The sequence below is a fragment of the Monodon monoceros genome, unplaced genomic scaffold (genome assembly GCF_005190385.1).
Source record: "Monodon monoceros isolate NGI ecotype Baffin Bay Population unplaced genomic scaffold, NGI_Narwhal_1 Super_Scaffold_21, whole genome shotgun sequence".
Taxonomy (NCBI): domain Eukaryota; kingdom Metazoa; phylum Chordata; class Mammalia; order Artiodactyla; family Monodontidae; genus Monodon; species Monodon monoceros.
Window position 1 is genome coordinate 66,635,546 of NW_021703778.1, and position 23,858 is coordinate 66,659,403.

At 45.1% G+C, this 23,858-nt stretch overlaps 2 protein-coding genes across 6 annotated transcripts in view; both read left to right on the forward strand.

The window, feature by feature from the left end:
* USP3 (ubiquitin specific peptidase 3) overlaps nucleotides 1-17,051 on the forward strand; it is a 129,039-nt gene extending 111,988 nt beyond the window's left edge. For 4 of the 5 annotated variants that reach the window (XM_029236255.1, XM_029236253.1, XM_029236256.1 and 1 more), the window contains 4 exons: nucleotides 10,199-10,317; nucleotides 11,515-11,628; nucleotides 11,788-11,855; nucleotides 13,152-17,051. In XM_029236255.1, coding sequence (XP_029092088.1) covers nucleotides 10,199-10,317; nucleotides 11,515-11,628; nucleotides 11,788-11,855; nucleotides 13,152-13,317 — 467 coding nt within the window. In that variant the 3' untranslated portion in view covers nucleotides 13,318-17,051. The remainder of the gene's footprint in view (nucleotides 1-10,198; nucleotides 10,318-11,514; nucleotides 11,629-11,787; nucleotides 11,856-13,151) is intronic. The other variant, XM_029236252.1, reaches the window with a different exon arrangement.
* A 1,620-nt stretch (nucleotides 17,052-18,671) lies between these two features.
* FBXL22 (F-box and leucine rich repeat protein 22) lies at nucleotides 18,672-23,368 on the forward strand. Its single transcript, XM_029236459.1, has 2 exons — nucleotides 18,672-19,976; nucleotides 23,023-23,368. The coding sequence occupies exons 1-2, from the start codon at nucleotides 19,642-19,644 to the stop codon at nucleotides 23,366-23,368; spliced, it is 681 nt and encodes a 226-aa protein (XP_029092292.1). The 5' UTR covers nucleotides 18,672-19,641.
* Nucleotides 23,369-23,858: the final 490 nt, after the last annotated feature.

Genomic DNA, 23,858 nt, shown 5'->3' on the forward strand with positions numbered 1-23,858 from the left:
ATACCATAAGGTATCACTCCTATGTGGAATCTAAAATATGACACAAATGAACCTATCTGCAAAACAGAAACAGACTCACGGACATAGAGAACAGACTTGGGGTTGCCAAGGGGGAGAGGGTTGGGGGAGGGATGGATTGGGAGGTTGGGGTCAGCAGATGTAACCTTTTATATATAGAATGGATAAATAATAAGGTCCTACTGTACAGCACAGAGAACTATATTCAATATCCTATGATAAACCATAATGGAAGAGAATGTAAAAAGAATGTATATATACATATAACTGAATCACTTTGCTGTACAGCAGAAATTAACACAACATTGCAAGTCGACTATACTTCAATTAAAAAAAGAAGAAGAAAAAAAAGAATGCATGGGGATTCCAGCTCAAGACAGTGACACAGGAAGATTCTGAGCTTAACTCCTTCCATGGACGCACCAAATCTACAGCTACGTATGGAACAGTTTGCTCTGAAAAAAACCCTAAAAACTAACAGCAACTCCTGCACATTGGGCAAGTAAGAAGGGAACCACATTGTAGTGGGTAGGAGAGGCTGAGACACAATCTCACCATAAGCCCACACCCAGGGCAGCAACCCACATAGGGAGGGAACTCAAAACCCAGAGCTTCTCCCTTCACCAGGCACCCCACCTTTTAAGACCTGCACTTGAGAAGTGAGGCCTCAAAACAGCTCTGAAAACCAGCAGGGCTTGCATCCACCAGACCCACGAGACTTAGAAATGGCTCTTAAAGGGCTTGTGCACAGACTCACTCACTTTAGGGGCCCATGCAGAAGCAGACCTTTGAAAATTACCGAGACTTTATGTGAGGCTTATTTGCTGACCTTAAAGCATCAGCCTGAGGGGCAGGGGCCGGCTGAGATACACTCCAGGGATGGAGGCTGGTGGGTGCCATCTTCATGCTCTCCCTTTGCCTTGGTAAAACCTGCAGGTGCCGCATTTTGTGTGTGTGTGTGTGTGTTCTGCTTTGGGTTGGTGCCATCTTTACACTCCTGGTTTGCTCCAGACAGCAGGCACCATCTTCAGGCTCTCCTCTGCCATGCTCCAGAGCACCAACATCTCCTGGAGGGGAACTTTCACATGCATCCGGTGCCCCAGTTTTGGCAGCTCCCGTCAGGGGATGCCCCTTTATCACCTGGCTCTGGAGGCCAGAGGGGCTTACATTCATTCCTGCATCCCATGAGACTACAACAATGGAGAGACAGTTCTTGGCAGACTGCCATCCCCACAGCATTGCATAGAAAACAGACAGACATACCCAGTCTTTCTGAGGCTTTGCTTGTCCAGGAGCTTTGGCCTGAGGGGCAGGCTTCTGGTCTGGCGCAGTTCTAGGGGCCTACAGAGTTGCTCTCAGGGAGTGGAGGCCAGCAGATGCAACCTTTGTGTTCTAGCAAGGCTAAAGCCTTGCTCTAGCTCACCAGTATCTTCCGGAAAGGAGCTTATACCCTTGTCTAGCACTCGGATTTTTGTAGCTGTTGTCAGGGGACACCTTTATGTCACCTGGCTGTGGTGGCCAGCAGGGCTTATGCTCACAGGTCCCAGAGGACTGTAACCAATGGAGAAAGAGCTCTTAAACAGCTATCACTCTCCAGGCACAGCAAGAAGCAACAGACTTAGGAGCTCAGCCTTTCTCTGAAAGAGGCCTATATGCTTATCATCATAGCTGCAGCCTGAGGGGTAGGCTTCTAATTAGACACACACCTAAGGGCTGACTATAATCCTCTCCAGAGAACCTGGAGGATGGGTGCTGTCCTCTCCTTCTGCCATGCTCCACAGTTCCATTATATCCTGAAGGGGAGTTCTTAGACATGTCTGGTGCCCCATTTTTTGTGACTGCAGCCCATGGGATGCCCCTTGACTGCCTGTCTCTGGAGGCCACGGGGGAGGGACTTGTGTTCCTGGGTCCCACAGGACTCTAACCATTGAAGATAGTGCTTGGTAGGCTACCACCTCCAGGGCACTGCACAGACAGCAGACTAAAACCCCAAGTCTTCCTGTAAAAGAGGCCAATTTACTTTTCCTGGAGCTTTGGCCTGAGAGGCAGGCTTCTGGTTTGGCACACACCTAGGGGCTTATAGAGGTACTCTCAGGCAACACAGGCCAGGGAGGTCATCTTTGCACTCTCCCTCTGCCTTGCCACAGCTCACTGGTATCTTCCAGAAAGGAGTTCATACCCTCATCTGGACCCCAATTTTTTGACTCTGGTGGGAGGGACGACACCAGCTTTGAGAGACAACCAAGAGCTAGGGCATGGTTGAGCAATATGGTTCATCTCCTACACAAAGTCCACTCCTTCAAGACTGGGAGAGGTGGCTGTGGTATCTAATGCATAGAGTCGAGCAAAATGAAGAAACAGAGGTTATGTTCCAAATGAAAGAACAAGATAAAACCTCAGAAAAAAAACCTTAATTAAACAGAGATAAGTAATTTACCTGATAAGGAGTTCAAAATAATGGTCATAAAGATGCTTACCATCTCAGGAGAAGAATGGATGAACAACAGTGAGAACTTCAACAAAGAGATAGAAAACCCCCATCAGGACACATAATTAGAGTGTCAAAAGTTAAAAACAAGGAGAGAATCTTAATCTTTCAGCAGAAACTTTGCAGGCCAGAAGGGAGTAGCACAATATATTCAAAGTGCTGAAAAAAAAAGGATTTCCAACAGGAATATTCTACCTGGCAAATTCATCATTCAGAATTGAAGAAGAGATAGTTTTCCAGACAGGCAAAAGCCAAAGGAGTTCATCACCACTAAACTGACCTTACAAGAAGTGTTAGAGAGACTTCTTTGAGCTGAAAATAAATGGCACTAATTAGTAACAAAAACATAAAGTATAAATTTTACCATTAAAGGTAAATATATATAGTAAAGGTAGTGGATTAGTCAGTTAGAAAGCTAGTATGAAGGTTAAAAGACAGAAGTAGTAAAATATACAATAATTAGTTAAGAGATACACAAGATAAAAAGATGTGACATTAATTATACTCTAATAAAGATGTTAAAAAAAGATGTGATATCAAAACCATAAATGTGGGCAGGAGGAAATGGAGCTTTAGAATGCGTTTGAACTTGTTATCAACTTAAAATAGACTGTTATAAGTTTTAAGTCTAAAATATATTATGTAAGCCTCATGGTAACCACAAAGTAAAAACCTACAGTAAATACACAAAAGATAATGAGAAAGGAATTTAAGCATACCACTAAAGAAAGTCATCAAACCACAAAGGAAGAGAGCAAGAGAAGAAAGGAACAGAGAGGAACTACAAAACAGCCAGAAAACAATTAACAAAATGGCAGTAGGTACATACCTATCAATAATTACTTTAAATGGACTAAATTCTCCAATCAAGAGACAGAGCAGCTGAATGGGTTAAAAAAATAAGACCCATCTATATGCTGCCTACAAGAGACTCACTACAGATACAAGGACACAGAGTGAAAGTAGAGGGATGGAAAAATATATTCCATGCAAATGGAAACCAAAACAAACCTAGGATAGGTATGTCAGACAAAACGGATTTTAAAACAAAGACTGTAATAAGACACAAAGATGGGCATTATATAATGATAAAGGGGTCAATACAACAAGAGGATGTAACGTTTGTAAATATTTAGGCACCCAATATAGGAGCACCTAACTATATAAAGCAAATATTAACCGACTTAAAGTGAGAAATAGACAGCAATACAATAAATAGTGGGGACTTTAATGCCCCAATTACATCAATGCATAGATCATCCAGACAGAAAATCCATAAGGAAACACTGGCCTTAAATGACACATTAGATCAGACAGACTTAACAGATATATACACAACATTCCATACAAAAGCAACAGAATACACATTCTTCTCAAGTGCACATGGAATATTCCCCAGGTAGATCATATGTAAGGCCACAAAACAAGTCTCTTTTTTTTGGTCATACTGTATGGCTCATGGGATTTTAGTTCCCAGACCAGAGATTGAATCTGGGTCCTTGGCAGTGAAAGCATGGAGTCCTAACCACTGGACCACTAGGGAATTCCCAAAACAAGTCTTAATAAATTTAAGAAAACTGAAATCATATCAAACATCTTTCCCAGCCATGATGGTATGAAAGTAGAAGTCAACTACAAGAAGAAAATTAGAAAAATGACAAACATGTGGAGATGAAAACAACTTGCTACTGAACAACCAGTAGGTCAAAGAAGAAATCAAAAGAGAAATCAAACAGTACCTTCAGACAAATGTAAAGGGAAATAAAACATACTAAACTTATGCGACACAGCAAAGGCAGTTGTAAGAGAGAAGTTCACAGCAATAAATGCTTACCTCAAGAAACAAGAAAAATCTCGAATAAAGAACCTAACTTTACAGCTCAAGGAAGTAGAAAAATAACAAATGATATCCAAAGTTACTAAAAGGAAGGAAATAACAAAGATCAGAGCAGAAATAAATGAATTAGAGACAAAAAAGACAACAGAAAAGATCAATAAATCTAAGAGCTGATTCTCTGAAAAGATAAACTAAGTTGCCAAACCTTTTGCTATGATTTACCAAATAAAAAAGAGAGGACTGGGAATTCCCTGGCAGTCCAGTGGTTGGGATTTTGTGCTTCCACTGCAGGGGGCATGGTTCAATCCCTGGTTGGGGAACTAAGATCCCACATGCCACGTGGCATGGCCAAATAAGTAAAAACACGTATTAAAAACTATTTTTAAAAAGGACTCAAATAGATAAAATCAGAAGTGAAAGAGGAGACATTACAGCTGATAACCACAGATATACAAAGGATCATAAGAAACCACTAGGAACAATTACATGCCAACAAATTGGACAATATAGAAGAAATGGATAAATTCCTAGAAACATACAACCTACCAAGACTGAATCATGAAGAAACAGGAGATGTGAACAGACTGATTACTAGTAAGGAAATTGAACCAGTAATCAAAGCCTCCCAACAAACAGTAGTCCAGGACCAGACAGCTTCACTGGTGAATGCAACCAAACATTCAAAGAAGAATACAATCCTTCTCAAACTCTTCCAATAAACAGAAGAGGAGGGAACACTTCCAAACTCATAAGGCCAGCATTACCTGATACCAAAGTCAGACAAGGACACCACAAAAAAAGAAAGTTACAGGCCAGTATCACTGATGAACATAAACACAGAAAACCTCAAAAAAATATTAGCACACCCAATTCAACAATACACTAAAAGGATCATATACCAATGATCAAATAGGATTTATTTCAGGGATACAACAATGGTTCAGCATCTGCCAAGTCGACCAATGTGTTACACCACGTTTACAAAAATGAAGGATAAAAATCATATGATCATGTCTATACACGCAGAAAAAGATTTGAGAAAATTCAACATCCATGTATGCTAAAAACTCTCAAAGTGGGTATAGAGGGAATACACCTCAACATAATAAAGGCCATATATGTCAGGTCCACAGCTAACATCATACTCAATGGTGAAAAGCTGAAATCTTTTCTTCTAATATCAGGAACAAGACAAGAATGCCCACTTATGTCACTTTTATTCAACATAGTATTGGAAGACCTAGCCAGAGCAGTTAGGCAAGAGAAAGAAATAAGGGCATTCAAATTAGAAAGGAAGATGTGAAACTGTCACTATTTGCAGATGACATATTATATATAGAAAATGCCAAAGACTCCACCAAAAAACTGTTAGAATTAAACAAATTCAGTAAAGTTGCAGGATACAGAATCAACGTACAAAAACCTGTTGCATTTCTATATGTTAACAATGAGCTATCAGAAAGAGAAATTAAGAAAACAATACCATTTACAACCACATCAAAAAGAATAAAATACTTAGAAATAAATCCAACCAAGGATGTAAAAGACGTGTACTTGCATATACATCATTGATATTATCTGTAAAATAGACATACGGTATAGCACAGGGAACTCTACCTAATGCACTGTGGTAACCTGAATGGGAGGGAAGTCCAAAAGGGAGGGGATATCTGCATGTGTATGGCTGATTCATTTTGTTGTGCAGTGGAGGCTAACACAACATTGTAAAGCAACCATACTCCAATAAAAATTAATTAAAATAAAAGACGTGTACTTGGAAAACTACAAGACAGTGATAAAAGAAATTGAAGGTGACACGAACAGATGGAAAGATATAGATATACTGTGCTCACAGATTGGAAGAATCAATGGTTAAAGTGACCATAATACCCAAGACAATCTACAGATTCAGTACAATTCCTACGAAAATACCAATGTCATTATTCACAGAATTAGAACAAATAATTCTAAAATTTGTATGGAATCACAAATGACCCCGAACAGCCAAAGCAATCTAGAGAAAAAAAGAACAAAGCTGGAGGTATTATGCTTCCTGATTTCAAACTATACTACAAAGTTACAGTCATCAAAACAGTACGGTATTGGCACAAACACAGACACATAGATCAATGGAACAGAATAGAGAACCCAGAAATAAACCATGCATACACGGTCAGTTAATTTATGACAAAGGAGCCAAGAATATGCAATGGGGAAAGGACCGTCTCTTCAATAGATGGTGTTTGGAAAACCACACAGCCATATGTAAAAGAATGAAACTGGACCACTATCTTACACAGAAATTAACTCAAAATGGATTAAAGAATTGAATGTAAGACCTGAAACCCTAAAACCCCTAGAAGAAAACATACACAGTAAGTTCCTTGACCTCAGTCTTGGTGATGATTTTCTGGATCTGACTCCAAAAGCAAAGGCAACAAAAACAAAAACAAGTGGGACTACATTAAACTAAAAAGCTTCTGCACAGCAAAGGAAATCATCAACAAAATGAAAAAGCAACCTACTGAATTTGCATCATATATCTGATAAGGGGTTAATATCCAAAATATATAAAACACTTGCACAACTCAATAGCAGAAAAAAACAATGATTGCAGTCGACCCTTGAGCAATGAGGGGGTTAGTCCACGTATAATTTATAGTCGGCCCTTCATGTCCACAGTTCTTCTGCATCCATGGATTCAACCAACCACAGACCATGTAGTACTGTAGTATCTACTACTAAAAAATATCTGTATGAGTGGACCTGCATAGTTTAAGCCTGCGTTGTTCAGGAGTCAGCTGAAGGGGGCTTCCCTGGTGGTGCAGTGGTTAAGAATCCACCTGCCAATGCAGGGGACACAGGTTTGAGCCCTGGTCCGGGAAGACCCCACATGCCACAAAGCAGCTAAGCCCGTGCACCACAACTACTGAGCCTGCGCTCTACAGCCCATGAGCCACAACTGCTGAGCCCACGTGCCACAACTACTGAAGCCCGTGCACCTATAGCCTGTGCTCTGCAACTGCAACAAGAGAAGACACCGCAATGAGAAGCCCGCTCACAGCAATGAAGAGTAGACCCTGCTCGCCGCAACTAGAGAAAGCCCGCACACAGCAACGAAGACCCAATGCAGCCAAAAATAAATAAATTAAATAATAAATTTTTAAAAAGTCAGCTGAAGGAATGGGCAGAAGACCTGAATAGACATTTTTCCAAAGAAGACATACAGAGGGCCAACAGGTATATGAAAATATGCTCAACATCATTATCAGGGAAATAAAAATCAAACCCACAATGAAATACCACCTCACACCTGTAAGAATGGCTGTCATCAAAAAGACAACAAATAACAAGTGTTGAGGAGGATGTAGAGAAAAGGGAACCCTCATACACTGTTAGTGGGGGTTGTAAATTGGTGCAGCCACTATGGAAAACAGTATGGAGGTTCCTCAAAAAATTAAAAATAGAACTGCCATATGATCCAGCAATTCCACTTCTGGGTATTTATCCAAAGAAAACAAAAACACTAATTTCAAAAGATATATGCACCCTCATGTTCATTGCAGCATTATTTACAAATAGCCGAGATATGGAAACAACCTAAGTGTCCACTGATGGGTGAATGGGTAAAGAAAACGTGGTACACACACACACGCACACACTCACTCACATGCACAATGGAATATAATTCAGCCTTGAGAAAGAATGAAATCTTGGGACTTCCCTGGTGGTGCAGTGGTTATGAATCCGCCTGCCAACGTAGGGGACACGGGTTCGATCCCTGGTCTGGGAAGATTCCCACATCCTGCGAAGCACCTAAGCCTATGTACCACAACTACCGAGCCTGTGCTCTAGAGCCTGAGAGCCACAACTACTGAGCCCACGTGCTGCAACTACTGAAGCCTGCGCGCCTAGAGCCCATGCTCCACAAGAGAAGCTGCCACAACGAGAAACCCGCGCACCACAACGAAGAGTAGCCCCCGCTCGCCACAACTAGAGAAAAGCCCGCGTGCAGCAATGAAGACCGAACGGAGCCAAAAAGAAAAAAAAAAAGAAAAAGAATGAAATCTTGCCATTTGGGACAACATGGATGTATCTTGAGGGCATTGTGCTAAGTGAAGTAAGTCAGACAGAGAAAGACAAATACCATATGATCTCACTTATGTATGGAATCTAAAAAACAAGCTCATAGATAAAGAGAACAGATTGATGGGTGCCAGAATCGGGGTGGAGGGTGGGTAAAATGGGTCAAAAGGTACAAACTTGCACTTATAAAGTCACAGGGATGTAATGTATAGCATGCTAACTGTAGTTTATACTGTATTGCATATTTGGAAGTCACTAAGAGAGTAAATCTTAAAAGTTCTCATCAGAAGAAAAAAATTTGAAACATATATGGTGACTAAAGGTAACCAGATTTATTGTGATTTTACAATATATACAAATACTGAATCATTATACAACTGAAGCTAATATAATATGTTATGCTTTATAAAGTATGCTTAAAAAAAGAAGAGTACATGGGCCTCTGGCTGCATGCTGGACTGTGTAGAACCCGGCCCACATCTAATCCCTGCTAGACCTTGCCCCACTAACTCCCCTGAACGGGCTCTTTCTCACACTCTCTCTAGTGCCAAGGCTGACTATGACTCGAAGACTCTGAGCACAGCGAGTGTTGCCTTTCCTTATACGCTAGGTCTGTGCTTGCAACCCAACTTCTCAAACCAAACAGTATATTGTTTAAAGATGCATAAATACATATATATGGAACATAAAGACAAGCCAAGAAATGATTAAACGGAGGTCAGGATAATGACTACTTCTGGGGTTGGGGGAGGGTTGACTGGGATGAGGCACTCAGGAAGCTCTTAACAGGGCTGCCACGCAGGCTGCCCCCTGAACAACTCTAGGGGATGCCATTCACATAAACTCTGGCTTCTCAAGTACTAGAGTCCATTTCCTTACTGGAGTGGTGAGTACATAGGCATTCATATTTCTCTAAGGAAATAATATATTTATCCTCACAGAACAATACATACATTTTATTGATACATGGACTTCTGAATATATTACTAATTTTGCCAAGCTTTGGCAAACTGTTTCTATAAAGGGCCAGATGGTAATGTTTTTAGGCTTTACAGCAAAAGCGGCCACAGAGTATATAAATGAGTGGGTTCCAAACTTTATTTACAAAACCAGGTGGCTGGATTTAGCTTGGAGCCAAAGTTTACCAAATCCCAGATTACACAGTGAAATCTTTAAAAGAAAAAAATATAGCCGTGGTTTATCTAGGGGATTCTGAGTAGTGTGTGAAGCAAAGGATTCACTGGAGATATATAATATAGGAAGGTCAATAATGCAGCCCTCTGTACTGTATGTTTATTAAGTTATGACTGAAAATGTTTGAGGTAAACTTGACGTTTTTATGAACTTGGGGCTTTGTCCTTTGTTATGTAAGATACTGAGAGAAAATTGCTCTGTGAACCTTGATTTCATTAGGGAACCATTTTTATCAGAATTATCCAGGTTAATTCTTTGACTAGTAATGGGAAACCCAACTACAGTACTGCCATCTGTCATGAGTTGGTCATCATCAGGTCATTAGACATGGCGCCAGGCACACATCATACATGCTATCTCTCGTCCTCACAACAGTCCTTCAATGTAGACTTCTTTTTTTTGGTCTCCATCTTGCAACTGAGAAAGGCTGACCCTTCTAAGGTCATATAGCTAATAAAGCTGAGATTTGAACCTGAGTTGTTCAGCTTCGAAGTTCATAGTCTTTTCTTCCTACAGTACACCGCCTCTCTTAAAGACATCCTGTTTTAATGCTGCCCAAATCAATTTGGTTTTAGATTGTCTTCGCAGTTTTACCGACTTAGAAGAACTTGATGAGACAGAGTTATATATGTGCCACAAGTGCAAGAAGAAACAAAAGTCCACTAAAAAGTTTTGGATTCAGAAACTACCCAAGGTAAGTGTTGAGTTTCAAATTATAATGCAATTTTGAGGGAAAAAATGCTTACGATTGACTGGAAGACAAATTATTTTTCTAACTTTATACTTATAGAATCTGTTCTGCATTGGTCTCTAAGGGTTTCAGTAAAACTAAATACACCCTTTAAGAATTCATAAGTAAATATGTCCTAATCACTATTTACAATGTGTGGAGGTTTTTTTTTTTCCCACCACGCCACTAACAAGCACTTCTCTGACACCATGGGTGTCCTACAATTGAACTCAATTCTAACACTATCTACCCAGAGTTAGAATCAGATTCCACAGGGTAAGGGCTCAGTCCCACAAGATCACCCTCCCCATCAGACGCCAGTCACAAGCCCAGGTTGTTACTTTGTGCATTATGCTTCTCAACTACAAACTACAGATTGAGGGTTCCTGTGACCCTTTCCCTGGACTTCAGACACCAGTCGCAAGTCCACATTGTTACCCCTCCTTGTGACCGACTAGTTATAAATCAGAGGTTCCCATGACCCCCTCCTTGGGTTCTATTAACTTGCTAGAGCAGCTCACAGAACGCAGGAAACCCGTTTGCTCACTAGATTACCAATTTATGACAAAGGATGTTAAAGGATACAAATCAACAACCAGATGAAGAGATACAAAGGGCAAAGTCCTGAACAAAGGAGCTTCTGTCCTCATGGAGTTTGGGGCCCAGCGTGGTGGCACGTGGAAGAGCTCTGCTTCCCCAGCCTAGAAGCTCTCCAAACCCTGTGCTTTTGGGCTTCATTACACAGGCTGACTGATTAAATCACTGGCCACTGCTGATCATTCAGACTCCAGTCCCTCTCCCCTCTCGGGGGTCGGGGGGTGGGACTGAAAGCTCCAACTCTCTCATCTCTTGATTTTTTGGTTCTTTTGGCAACAAGCGCCCATACCTCATTAACATAAAAAGACACCTTCATGGCTCTCCTCACTTAGAAAATTTCAAGGCTTTTAGAAGCTCTGTGCCAGGAAAGGAGACAAAGACTAAAAACATACTGTTACAAATCACAGTACCACAATAAGGTATTCATGGAAGGAACTAATATCAAGAATCCAAAGAAAAGCTGGTAGGCCACCTAAAATATTATTTCACAGACATTAGTACCAAGTAGCTAATTTTGATTGAAAGGTAAATTGTTTATAATTTTTGTCTTTATCTCTCATCCAGGTGCTATGCTTACATTTGAAAAGATTTCATTGGACAGCATATTTAAGAAACAAAGTTGATACATATGTAGAATTTCCCCTGAGAGGCCTAGACATGAAATGCTACTTACTAGAGGTAAGGTAATTACCTTTGTTAGCCTGGTGAAAAGATGGCTCTTCGGTAAAATTAAGTCTTCCCAAAGAGAGGGTAGAGGTCACTGAGGTAGGGAGATGCCGATGTCATTGACCACTGCTCCTAACTCAGTCCTGGGATACCTTCTCCCTTGTTCTGTAGCCTGAGAACAGTGGCCCGGAGAACTGCCTCTATGACCTTGCTGCTGTGGTGGTGCACCATGGTTCCGGGTGAGTATGCCAGCAGGCTTCTCAGGGCTGGGAATACAGAGTGAAGACCCACAATTTTGTACCACTCCCGATAACTCGCCCCAGACTCCCTATACTAGATTCAGATTCATTAAAGTGGATGAAGTAGAACTTTCCTTCAGTCTTGGTGGGAAAGAATATTCCTGAGGACGTTGCAAAGCACAAAGAGAAGGCACATGAAACCAAAATGGAGAAGGTTTCATTTGAGCCCAGCATTCGGAACCAGTCTATTGTTCACAAAATCCTGAGTAGTCTTTACTCCAAAGCTGTTGATTTCCTTGGCCAGTTGATATTTAAATGGGGGGAAATGGGGGATTATTTAGAATAACTTTACTTCATGTCATCTACTTTAAAGGTGCATTTCTTATTTTGTTAAATGACATTCTCGATTACTTTTTCCCCCTGAAGGTCTGTATTGGGGTATATACCTTATTTCTGGTCCGCTTGAGAATGGCAGTTTTACCTTCAGGCTTGGCAAACCGCAACCCATGTTGAAAATCCTTTTCCCTCTGAACTTTGTAGACATTGCTCCACTGACTTCACCATTCATAGTTATAAGTGACAAGTCCACTACGTGTCTGATTCTCATTTGTTTGTTTTTTTCTTTGGACTTGAGAAATTACATCAGATGCATTTCTCTTTGGTAGTTGACAGGGGCACTCTTTAAGTCTGATGTCTTCAGCTCATGGAAATGTTGTAAGGGTTTTTTCTAGCAGTTTATGAAGGTCTCTATTCTATCTACAGGCTTTCTCCTACCCAGGAGGACTGACTCTGGGGCTCCATGTGTGAGTGGGTGGGTCATGCTGAGAGAGAAAAGCCTTTGATGGCCAAAGTAGGAGGGAAAGTGCTTCCCTGGAGGCAGATTTCTGTCTTACGCTCAGGTTTCCTCTAAGACTTCCTGGTCCTCAGTTTTCCATGTTTCCATAGGCTTTGACCTCTGCTTGTTAGGTTGAGAGCTCCTTCACTGTTTGGTTTCTCTGTTAATCCAGTACCATGTAAACACTGCTTTGTGTGTCCTAAAAAATCCTCAATTTCTGGTCAGTCCATGGCACTCTTCCCTGTTTTCCAGTGTCAGTATATTCCTTGTCATTTCAATGAGTTTTGAGAAGATGAACACATGAGCCCAAGCAACTATCTTAAATTACAAGCCTCTCGGATTTATCCTCTAATTACAGTACTTATTAAAATTTATTGTCTACCTGATAATTTATATGGTTGCATAGATTCTTTTGTGATTTCTGTCGTCTTTTTCTTTGATCATCTGACCTTTCCTTACAGGGTCGGTTCTGGACATTACACAGCATATGCAACTCACGAAGGTCGCTGGTTCCATTTCAATGACAGTACTGTGACACTGACAGATGAAGACACCGTTGTGAAGGCCAAGGCCTACATCCTCTTTTACGTGGAACGCCAGGCCAAAGCTGGGTCGGATAAACTTTAATACCTCCTCCAAATCATTATTCGTCAACTGTACCGGACAAACATTTCCAGTTTTCCATAAATACTTGATCCAAGATTTAATTTCATTATGCACTTTTCAGTTTCCTATTTGGGGTTTAGTTTTATTTTGTCAATGGTAGTGACTTATTGAACATGGGCACCAACTAATTTTTTTTTTTTAGTTCTACCAGAAAACCTCAGCAGATGTTTTGATTTGCTGCTTTAGTTGTAATAATTCAGTTTTTATATGTAGTTTCAAGAACTTAGTTCTATTTGACTTTTTTATATTAATGTTCAGTTCTCACTTTGAGGCACATTTACATCAATGCATTGTTACTCTCACGTGCTGAAAGGAAGATACGTTCCTGATCGTGAAGAGCAACGTAACCACCTGCTGCCTTCTCACAGCTGTAATGGAGATCAGGTTGGCTCAAAATCAGGGATCATGTGTGCACGTAATTTGTGGCCCACGAGATTTCAGTGACTGCTCAGTAATCATTCTCTTTGCTTGTAAAAGATAACTGAAAGGGCATCATTAAGTAGACCAGGTAACTGCTGCTCTTCGTATCTCTCAGAGCTGCTGTTTATCAGCACTAACTAACTAAATTTGTTGGTTCAGTTGTAACTATATTGCAAATTCAAGAATTACTTTTTTTTTTTTTTTTTTTGGTTTTGGGGTATTTTCATGGAGATAGGGGTACTGAAAACTCCCAGTAAGGCCAAATACACTTAAGTGTTTAAAAAATTCCATGACTCGTCTACATGTTATCCAGGTGTTATTTATCCACTGCCATGAAACCATAGCTTCTGTTCGCCTTTTAGAGTCAGCACCTAATTCCCTGTTAGTTGTAGCACCGGGATTAACTGCATGTCCACTGTGGTCTTACTTCTTACTTGGTCACCTGAGGTTGAGATGCTACCCTCCAGAGTTGATTCTGACCATCACCTAAACGTCGGGTAATACTGTGAGGTCTGCTTCCACAGAAGGAAACTAAACTAGTCTAAGTTTTAACAATTCTCATTGGCCTATCCTCATAGCAGAGCAATTGAAAATATTTTCACTTTGAATAAGTAGAGTTTCTATTCTTGAGGTTAGTAGTCTGTTTTAAAATTTTCAAGAAAAGGGCTTCCCTGGTGGTGCAGTGGTTGAGAGTCTGCCGATGCAGGGGACACAGGTTCGTGCCCCGGTCCGGGAAGATCCCACATGCCGCGGAGTGGCTGGGCCCGTGAGCCATGGCCGCTGAGCCTGTGCGTCCGGAGCCTGTGCTCCGCAACGGGAGACGCCACAACAGTGAGAGGTCCGCGTACCGAAAGAAAAAAAAAAAATCAAAAAAATAGGCACCAGCACTATTTAGATTTAACCCAAACTGAAATCTGGAACCAGAATCCCATCTAATGAAGGTAACTGTGCTTTCTGCAAGCGCTCCAAGCCAGCCTGTGGATCTTGGGGTGCTGGTGGCATGATGTGCAAATTAATGAGAGAAAAGGAAAGAGCTCCAGCTAGGCCTGTGGGATAGGACCAGGCACATTTTCATGTTCATTTCTTGTCCCAGTCATTATTTTCCTCCCTTCCCGATTCTCTACAAGTTGTTACAAGGGGCAGAATTTATTTCATGTTAAGCCAGCCAACCAGACTTTTTGCTATTCTTGTTTTTCTGTTAAAAGAAAAAAATAGTCCAGATAATTTCTTAAGTGTATGAATGTAAAAGAAAGTTGGGTGGCTCTCCTCCTAGGTTGGATATTTGCAGTTGCAGGAGCAGATGTGCTCTATTTCCACTTGAATATTAGCTGGGTAAATCCCACGTTTTCTCAGAGCAGAACACATCTGCTATATACTTTAACTAGAAGCAAATTACAATTATGTCTAAACTTACACTGTCCAATACAGCAGTCACTGGCCACATATGGTTAGTTAAATGTTAATTTTAATTAAAAATAAATTAAAAATTCAGTTCTCCAGTCACACTGGCCACATTTCAAATGCTCAGCAGCCACACGTGGCACAGGACCGCCCAGGTCTGGGACAGTTCCACCGTGTGGACCCTCTCAGACAGCGCTGGTCTGCACTTTCACTCCAGAGAAAAAAGCTCTGCCATCGTGTTTAAGTCTTACAACTTAGAGCGCCTAGAATTAAGAGGGAAACATGTATTTAAAACAGTTCACAATGTTAAATTACACAGGTCGAGCCACGTGAAATTCTATTTGACTGTTTTTGATCTACAAAAATGACGGTTTCACATAATTTGATCTACTATATCAGTGCATTAACACCACATGTCATTGAACTTGAAACGTGCATCTCCTTTGATCTCGCTCCTATGAATCCAGGCTCTTTTGTTTAGAAGGTACACAGCTGTAACTTCTAACATTTGCACTTAAATCATTAGTCTCTGGACAGGCAGCAGTTATAACTCCAGCAAGAAAGCCTCGGGCAGTGTTGATGGAGGAAAGTGGCCTTTATACCGCATGGAACTTAACAACAGACTAGACTACTTTGTTGGGGAAAGTGGGCCTCACACAGGCAACACTGTTGGCTTAGGAAATGAACACATCTCCTCTCTGAATTCTGTAGTGTTTTTATTTCTTGATTTTACTTCAGCAGACACGTTTGAAGGGTATCATGAAGGTTCTTTGGAAAAGTGATTGGACCCATGTGAACTGTCCACTTGAACCCCAGTGATGTAAATGTGCCTATCTGTATTTTGAAAATTTTAACTGTGCAGCTTTATCACGCCTATTTCAAAAGCTGACTTCGTGCTCTTCGGGGCTCTTCCCTTGTGCCGTGTTGTCTCTAGCATGTTTGTGGCTTCTTGCTCAGAGAGCATTGCTGAGGCAGGGCCTCATGCCGAGTCACAGGGCTCCTCGGAACAAGAAAACTTTCTCAGAAGTCCTCCCACACAGGTGGGTGACAGAAACAGTTTGTGGCAACACAAATCTCTCTCCATGGTGGAGAAACTTTTGCTTATCCACTGTATTCTACTCAGTGTCTAGTGATGACAAATGTAAGAGAATAAAACCAGTAAAGTATGTGGGCCCTGGTTAAGTGTTAAATGTGTATCTCACCTGTGGAACCTGCTCAGCAGCTTGGTTTCCGGGGTTGGGGACATATTTATTTCTTACAGCCAAACCTCTTCTTCATTGGTTTAGTGTATGTACATAAGTCTATTTAGATATACTTATCCCACTTCCACCTCCATCGTCCCCTAAACTTTCTCACATCCCCCCTGTTGCTGAAGTGGCCTCTTCACACAGGCCCTGGAGAAGCTCCTGAGCAAAGTCCGTTCCTGCATCCAGGGCATGGGTCCCAAGGGATGAGCGTATGGCCGCAGGAAGGTGCCCATAGCACAGGAAGGGGTGGGCGTGGGTGGCGTCATGCTGTGGTCCAAGGTCTGTGCATCACCTCACTGGGTGCAGTACCTTCCCCCTCAGGTCTGTGAAGGACTCCAGACTGCCCTCTGTGAGTGATGGTTGTGTGTGACATAATCATTTCCACTAAAACCTAGTCTGTGTGATGCTGAGAGGATTAACTGTGCAAGTGACTGATTTCATTTAAGTTGTAATCACATCCCTTTTCTGCTTCACCAACCTGAACTGTTTTATGGAAAGTATCATTAAAGATCTGGTCTCTTTCCTTTTGACTATTATTTCTGAACACCTTTCAGTGGAGCATAGTAAGTGATGATGTACTTAGCTCAAGCTACAGGCCGTTAGAGTCAGTCAACAGGTGGTAGTAGGTTTTTACAGACCCCTCGCCATCTGGGGCTGCTGGTGCACGTGGGCCCAGACGGAGTGACCTGGAGGGGCAGGGGAGGGGGGTGGTGGGAGAGAGCCTCTAGTGCCTGCGTTCAGGTCCTGAGGGAGAGCTCGCCCGCAGTGAGTGACTTCATCCTGTCTTTCCCTGTGACACTGATTTTATAAAAATGAGGTCCACTTGACTCCTTTGGAGCCAGACTCTACTCTGAGGAACTAGGTTTGGGGCTCCGAGCAAAGGATCGCCTTTTAAAGCCAAACAGGCAAACAAGTGCCATTGTTAAAAAATAAATATTCTGCTTTACACCCCTCTCTGCCCCCATGTCCCCTGCAAACAAGCAAAAAAATCAAGACCCACCCCGTATCCACACCCATCGTTTTCCTGTGTTACTTATTTGCCTGTTTCTATCAGTCTTCTGAAACTGAAGACAGAGGCGCCTGCAGCCCAAATGGTTTTGCCTCCAGTTCCCATGTCACACGTCTCCTTTTGGCAGCTGTGCTGGTCAGAGGCCAGAGCGGCTACTGCTGCAGCCACGGAGCTGAGCTCCACAGGGCGGAAAGGGAGGAGCTGGGAGGAGCTGCTGCCACAACCCCCCAGGCCGCAAGCCAGATCCCTCCCTGCAGGCAGGCAGGCACAGGGACCCACCCTGCATTCTGGGGTGCTCCCTACAACCCCGCGGGACGAGCAGCGAAGAGGCCAGGCTCTGAACGTTCACCCTGCCCACCTTTTGCTGTTCGAGCAGAGCTGCGGGAGTGCAGCTTGGAAGCCACGAGGAACCACAATGACTCTTCCCCTGTGGCCAGCACACTTAACACGGCTCTGCCTTTTAGGAAGGTGAAAGAACCAACTACTTCCAGGAATCAGCCCTCTAAAAAGTACTGGTTTGGAAAGGATTTGGGAGGGAAAGTGGGGATAATAAGGCTTTCTAGTAAATCCACCTCTGGTGCAGCAGTACCGTTTCAGTGGGTGAGTGTAGCTAGAGCCCAAAGAGGGACTCTGGCTGCCAGCTGTAATCTGAACAATTAAAATGATCAGCTTGAAATATGAGCAGTTCCTAGTTAACCTTTCCTTGAGAAACACATCTTCCTTTTGGCTGTTTATTGGTTCATGTTGTTTTTAAGGAAAGTCACCCCTTCCACTTTACCTTGGCAGTGGCGGGGTGCCTGAGGCACAGGGGACCATTGAGACCGGCTCCTCAGAGCCAGGGTGCTGGCTAGAATGCCTGCTTTCTCCTCTAGGCTGCATTCTGCTTTTACAGGCAAAGCTGCACCAGGTCTGATCGAGCCTTAGTTCCCGAAGAGGGTCCGCCACATGTGCCTCATCTGTGTTACTCCACGCAAGTGGAAACAAAGTATTCCCATTCCTTCCCATTCTAATTATGTGGGGAAAGGGACAAAGGTAACCACTGAGGTGGTGTTCCCTGGTCCAGCAGAGGAAAAATGGTTCATCTCACTACTGTAGCCCACAAACCAACCAACCAACCAGTACACAGAGCTAGGAGTTCACAGGAGGGGAAATGCGGTAGGGTCCGGTGAATGATTGGGAGTGAAGCAGTATTAGAAAATGGATCCATGGACTGAGAAATCTCAGTTACTTTAGGAAGGGAGAACTTAATGAACAACCTCCAGGCAACCTGCCTAGCAGCTTAATTCCAGGAACTAAAAGCATCCCTCACAAGGAGGATGGTGTGTGGCAGGCTTAAAGGGCAAAAGAGTAAAATACTTCAACTTAAAATTGTTTCAAGCAGTTTTGTATTAAGAGCTACCTCATCCATCCTGACATTTGGGGAAATACAGACTAGATACAGCGGGACACATATCTGGAAAAATGTAAAGCCAAGTAAACTTAAGTTTAAAACGTGACACACACAGAAGAACCTTGGAGAGAGAAGCTACTTAAGACAAATCTTTTATGGAAAAGCTCAGGGTAAAAATACAGCCAACTGGGAGACCAAAGAAATCCCTGCGCCTGGAGGAGAGCAGCAGGATTTGAAGGTAGCTCAGCCTGGAAACCATCACTACTGAACAAAGTGACAGAGGAAAGCGTCACCCATGGCTTCTGCTTACGCCTCTGAGCACAAAACCGTCACCCTTAGCTCTTCATAGACAGCAGGCTTCTTCCTACTAAGAGGAGAGCAAAAGACTCATATTGATGTCCTAGGAAACAAAAACAGATCCTATTTACAATTAGAGTCCCTCCCAGTGAGTAGAGACTGCAAGCCCAGACAGAGGTGGTCCAGCCAGCACCGCAAATGAAAATGCCAAAAGAGCTCTCCGCCTAACACCACGGTCAGCTAAAAGGAAAGAAATCCCTTTTAAGGAAGCTATTTAATTTCAATACGCTGCTTTTCTGCCAGGATTTTCAATTCCTCGGAACATAAGCCGAGCCACGGACTGCTGCACGTGTGTCTGGGTCTGGGCTTCCCCGCCTCTTCAGAGCAGCAGCACCAGTTGTTGGCCAAAAATAAACACCATTCCTCAACCATATATGTCCACCAGCCCAGAGCTGGGGAGGAGGAGCAGGAGGTAGGTCAGGACCCCGGGCTCCAGCCACACTCTGTGGCTGCTGTGCACCATGCACATCACCCAGCTCAACCGCGAGTGCCTGCTACACCTCTTCTCCTTTCTGGACAAGGACAGCAGGAAGAACCTTGCCAGGACCTGCTCCCAGCTCCAGGACGTGTTTGAGGACCCCGCACTGTGGCCCCTGCTGCACTTCCGTTCCCTCACAGAACTCAAGAAGGACAACTTCCTCCTGAGCCCGGCGCTCAGGAGCCTCTCCATCTGCTGGCACTCCAGCCGCGTGCAGGTGTGCAGCATCGAGGACTGGCTCAAGAGCGCCCTCCAGAGGAGCATCTGCAGCCGGCACGAGAGCCTAGTCAGTGATTTCCTCCTCCAGGTGTGCGACAGGTAGGCCGCCTCTGAGCAGCGCTGGCATCCAGAGCTCTGGGAGGTTTCCGGGGGTCAGGGAAGAGCAAATTACAAGAGCAAGACGGCTTTGCTTCGGGGAGCCTCAGACTAGGCCCAAGGCTTAGACCCTCCAGGCCTGCCCACTGCGCAGTCCCCAGAAGATGGATAAAATCCTGGAGGAAACGGGCACCAATCCTCCTCTTAGCCTCACGGGTCTTAGAGCTGCTTCGGCAAAGAGGACAAACTTGGCTTCAGCTGTCCCTGTGTTTCAGGCGGCTGTCTTCCCTGGCAGCCGTTAAGTGCTGGGTAGGTCCAGCTGGGCCTTCATTTTCAAGGTCAGGCTCCAGGAAGAGGTTTCTAGATTCAGCAATCAGCTCACCCCTCCGATTTGCCCCTAGCAAGCAAACCCCAAGACCTGTGAAATGCGGCTGAGGAAGGAGAGTTAGGGTGCTCAGCTCTGGGTTAGCTGACCAAGTCAGGCTCCAGAAGTAGGGGTGGTGATAATGGTTTCCTTATTAGAAACTCACTAATCTTCACGGTACCTGAAGGAGAGAGTGTTTTAGCCTAAGTTTCAAATGAGCAAACCAGAACTCATGACAGGTTGTGTGACTTGCCCTGGTCTAGGATTGCCGGATATTAGCAAATAAAAATTCAAAAGACCCAGAGAAATTTGAATTTCAGATAGATGGAATACTTTTTTTGGTGCCTGTCCCAAATACATCCTGTATTTGACCTGTCAACCCCACAGAGGCTTAGCCATGGGTGAGACTCCCTTCACAGTCACAGCCTCCTGCCTAGAGCAGTCCATGCAAGAACAGACTCTCACTGAGACTTTACCAGTCCTGTCCTAGCCTTTGAGGAAAGACACCCCCTTGTTTACTAACAAACTACGTTCAGTCAGCTTGCTGCCACCCAAGTCTAACAGCTGCTATATTCTGGCAGCCCAACAAGGAATGGGAGGAAATAGTGTAGTGGCCTCGCCCCACTTTTTTTTTTTTTTTTTTTTTAAGGCAAGAGAAGAAAACAGAAGATGGACTTGGGGCTGGTCCCTGATGGGACCATGACATTTTGATGAGTTTAACAAGGCCCAGAAATCAGACTGGAGGGCGATATGTATGGGGTGAAAAGCTTGCCCCGGATCTGCTGCATTCTTGTTGTAGGGGAACCAGGTTTAATCCCTCAAACCAGCAAGGTGTGGACTGGACCTCCAAGGCCACTGTCTAGGTACAGCAAGGGTCCCCAGTGTCACCAAAAAAGCAAAGGGCTCGGGGCTGAGTCCCCCCACTTCTGCTACTGTCCAACCATGTGACCCCAGCCCAAATATTTAAACACTTTCAACCTCATTTCTTTATCTGTAAAATGGGATAAACTACCTTATCTCACATGCTGAAAGGATTAAATGACACAGCAGCACTGGCACATAGTAGGTATCGATAAGTATGCACCAAATCTACATCTGGCAATCAGCTGGGGAGAGGGGTTGTGAGAGGAAAGCTGAGGATGGCTGGGCAGGGAAGGAGCTTGCTTTTTCTTTCTCTGGTTTCTTCCTGCATCAGGATTATTTTAAAGGTTCTTAGAGGAAGGGATCATTTAACAGCCCTGGGGCTTAAGCCCCTACCTAATCCTTATCACCACCCTGAAAGTTAACAGTTTCTCTGCCTGACAGATGAGGAGGTGGCCCAGCAAGGTTCGGACATTTGTCCTGGGTCACACAGCAAATATGTCACAGGCAAGTCACTTGAGCTCCCTTAGCCAGTTTCCTCATTCATGAAATTGGGGGTGTAAGGTTGATATGAAGACTTAGGAAGTTGTGTGGACTTGGGAAGACAGGATGCACTTGGCGTGTGGATGTGGCCATGACCAGTCTTTTAGTTCCTCACCTCCTTGCTCAGGGACAAGGGAGCTGAGCTGGCCCAGGCAGGTGCAGTCAAGGGGCAACGGGGGAGGCTGATGGGGAGAGGGAAACCCCCTGTGGCCCGACTCCAGCTCCCTCTGGCTACAGGAAGCCAAGGCCTGCACCGCTGAGACAGGTCCTTCTGGACTGGAAGCAGTCTGGTCCTGCCTGCTCCCAGGAAACATGGGTTATGATGGCCTACGGAAGGTCCTGTACAGGTTCCAGATACCCCAAATCTCGCTTAATCATCACAGCAGCCCCACTGGTAGGCATTATTCCCTCCCTGCCACCCACTCCCAACACACTCCCCCAGGTAAACTAAAGCTCAGCGAGTGACTTAATCAAGGTCATGGCGCAAATAAGCCAACTTTGCTCAAATCTTTTCCCCCAGCAGGTGCTGGTAAGGTTGGGGCAGAGAGCCCCCCCCCCCCCGCCCCCAAAGCTTTCTGGACAAGCTACCTGTATCCCTGATTGTACCCACCTCAGGCCTGGGTCTAGCTACCTCCAGATCCTGGCCTGTGACAGGCTGGCATCCCACTGGAGATACAGTAACTGCCTCAGTCAACTGAGCTGAAACCAGGGCTCTAGAACTCAGAGCGAATACTCAAGAGGCGTGCCCCGATGGCCTCACGGGTTGGAATGGGCCTGACTCTAAGCCATCCCACAGGAAACCCTTCCTCTCTGCACCGTCCTGCCAGGAGCATCAGGGCCTCAGCTTGAAGCTAGACTGGAGCGGTCACTCTGCACCGCTTTCCTCACCCCCACCCAAGGCAACGAGTCTGAAAGAACCAAAAAAACCATAGCCGACCCTCCTTGGATCCAGCATCGCCTATGCCCACAGCAGGGCCGGGGCTTGGGCTCCTGGGACTAAGAGCCCAGGCAGATTAAAGTAAGGTGGGGTGGAGTGGCAGAAAGAACAGGGGACATGGGACAGAAGCCCCGGTTCAGATCCCGGCGTGTCACCGCGGGCAAGTGCCCGAAACTCTCCGGGCCCGTTCTTCCTCTTTAAAGCGGGAGGGCCTGCCCGGTCTCCCAGAGTTGGCACGGGGACCAACCAGGGAGCTAAGGGGCGTGACCGGGGGCGGCCGCACGCTAGCACGCTAACCGCACCCTCCTCGGCCCCGGCCCGTGGTCACCGCGTTCTCTCCGCAGGTGCCCCAACCTGGCATCCGTCACGCTGTCGGGCTGCGGCCACGTCACCGACGACTGCCTGGCGCGTCTGCTGCGCTCCTGCCCGCGCCTGCGCGCGCTGCGCCTGGAGAACTGCGCGCGCATCACCAACCGCACGCTGACGGCCGTGGCGGCGCACGGGCGGGCGCTGCAGACGCTGCACGTGGACTTCTGCCGCAACGTGAGCGCGGCCGGCCTGCGCCGCCTGCGCGCCGCGTGCCCGCGCCTGACTCTGCGCGCCGAACACAGCGCGGCCATGATCCCCGATCAGTTCCCGCGCGGCCTGCGTTCGCCCGGCGCTGCCCTCCGCAAGCAGCTTCTGCGCTAGGCCGGGCGGGCCGTGTCTGGGACACCGGCCCTGGGCCTCCGGGCGGGAGGAGTGGCCTGCATTGAACAACAGCCCCTAGACAGCCGCCACATTCTCAGCCAAGACGGGGATACGAGCGCCTCCCGCACATTACGATTTTATACATTGGCTCAGTGCAAGATTTGATGGCCAGATGCTTGAAAAACACTCTGGTGTTCCTCACTAAACACCAGCACCCTTCCCTGTCTCCCCTAAGCACCCGGTTCTCCGCCTGGCGATGCGCGGGAGCCCTTAGCCCATACTCCCCGGCTGAGGTTGCAGTTGGGGGGGGGGTGTCTAAATAACAGCCGTGGGGAGGCGTGGCCGCTCGGAGCTACCCGGGGGCGCGTCTCCGTGCTGCACCAGCGGGAGGAGGGGAGGCACCCCGGGCGCCGGGCGCTAGAGAGCCATCGAACGGGTTACCTAGAGGCTTTGCTCCGCGCCGCCCCCCCCCCCCCCCCCCCCCCCCCCC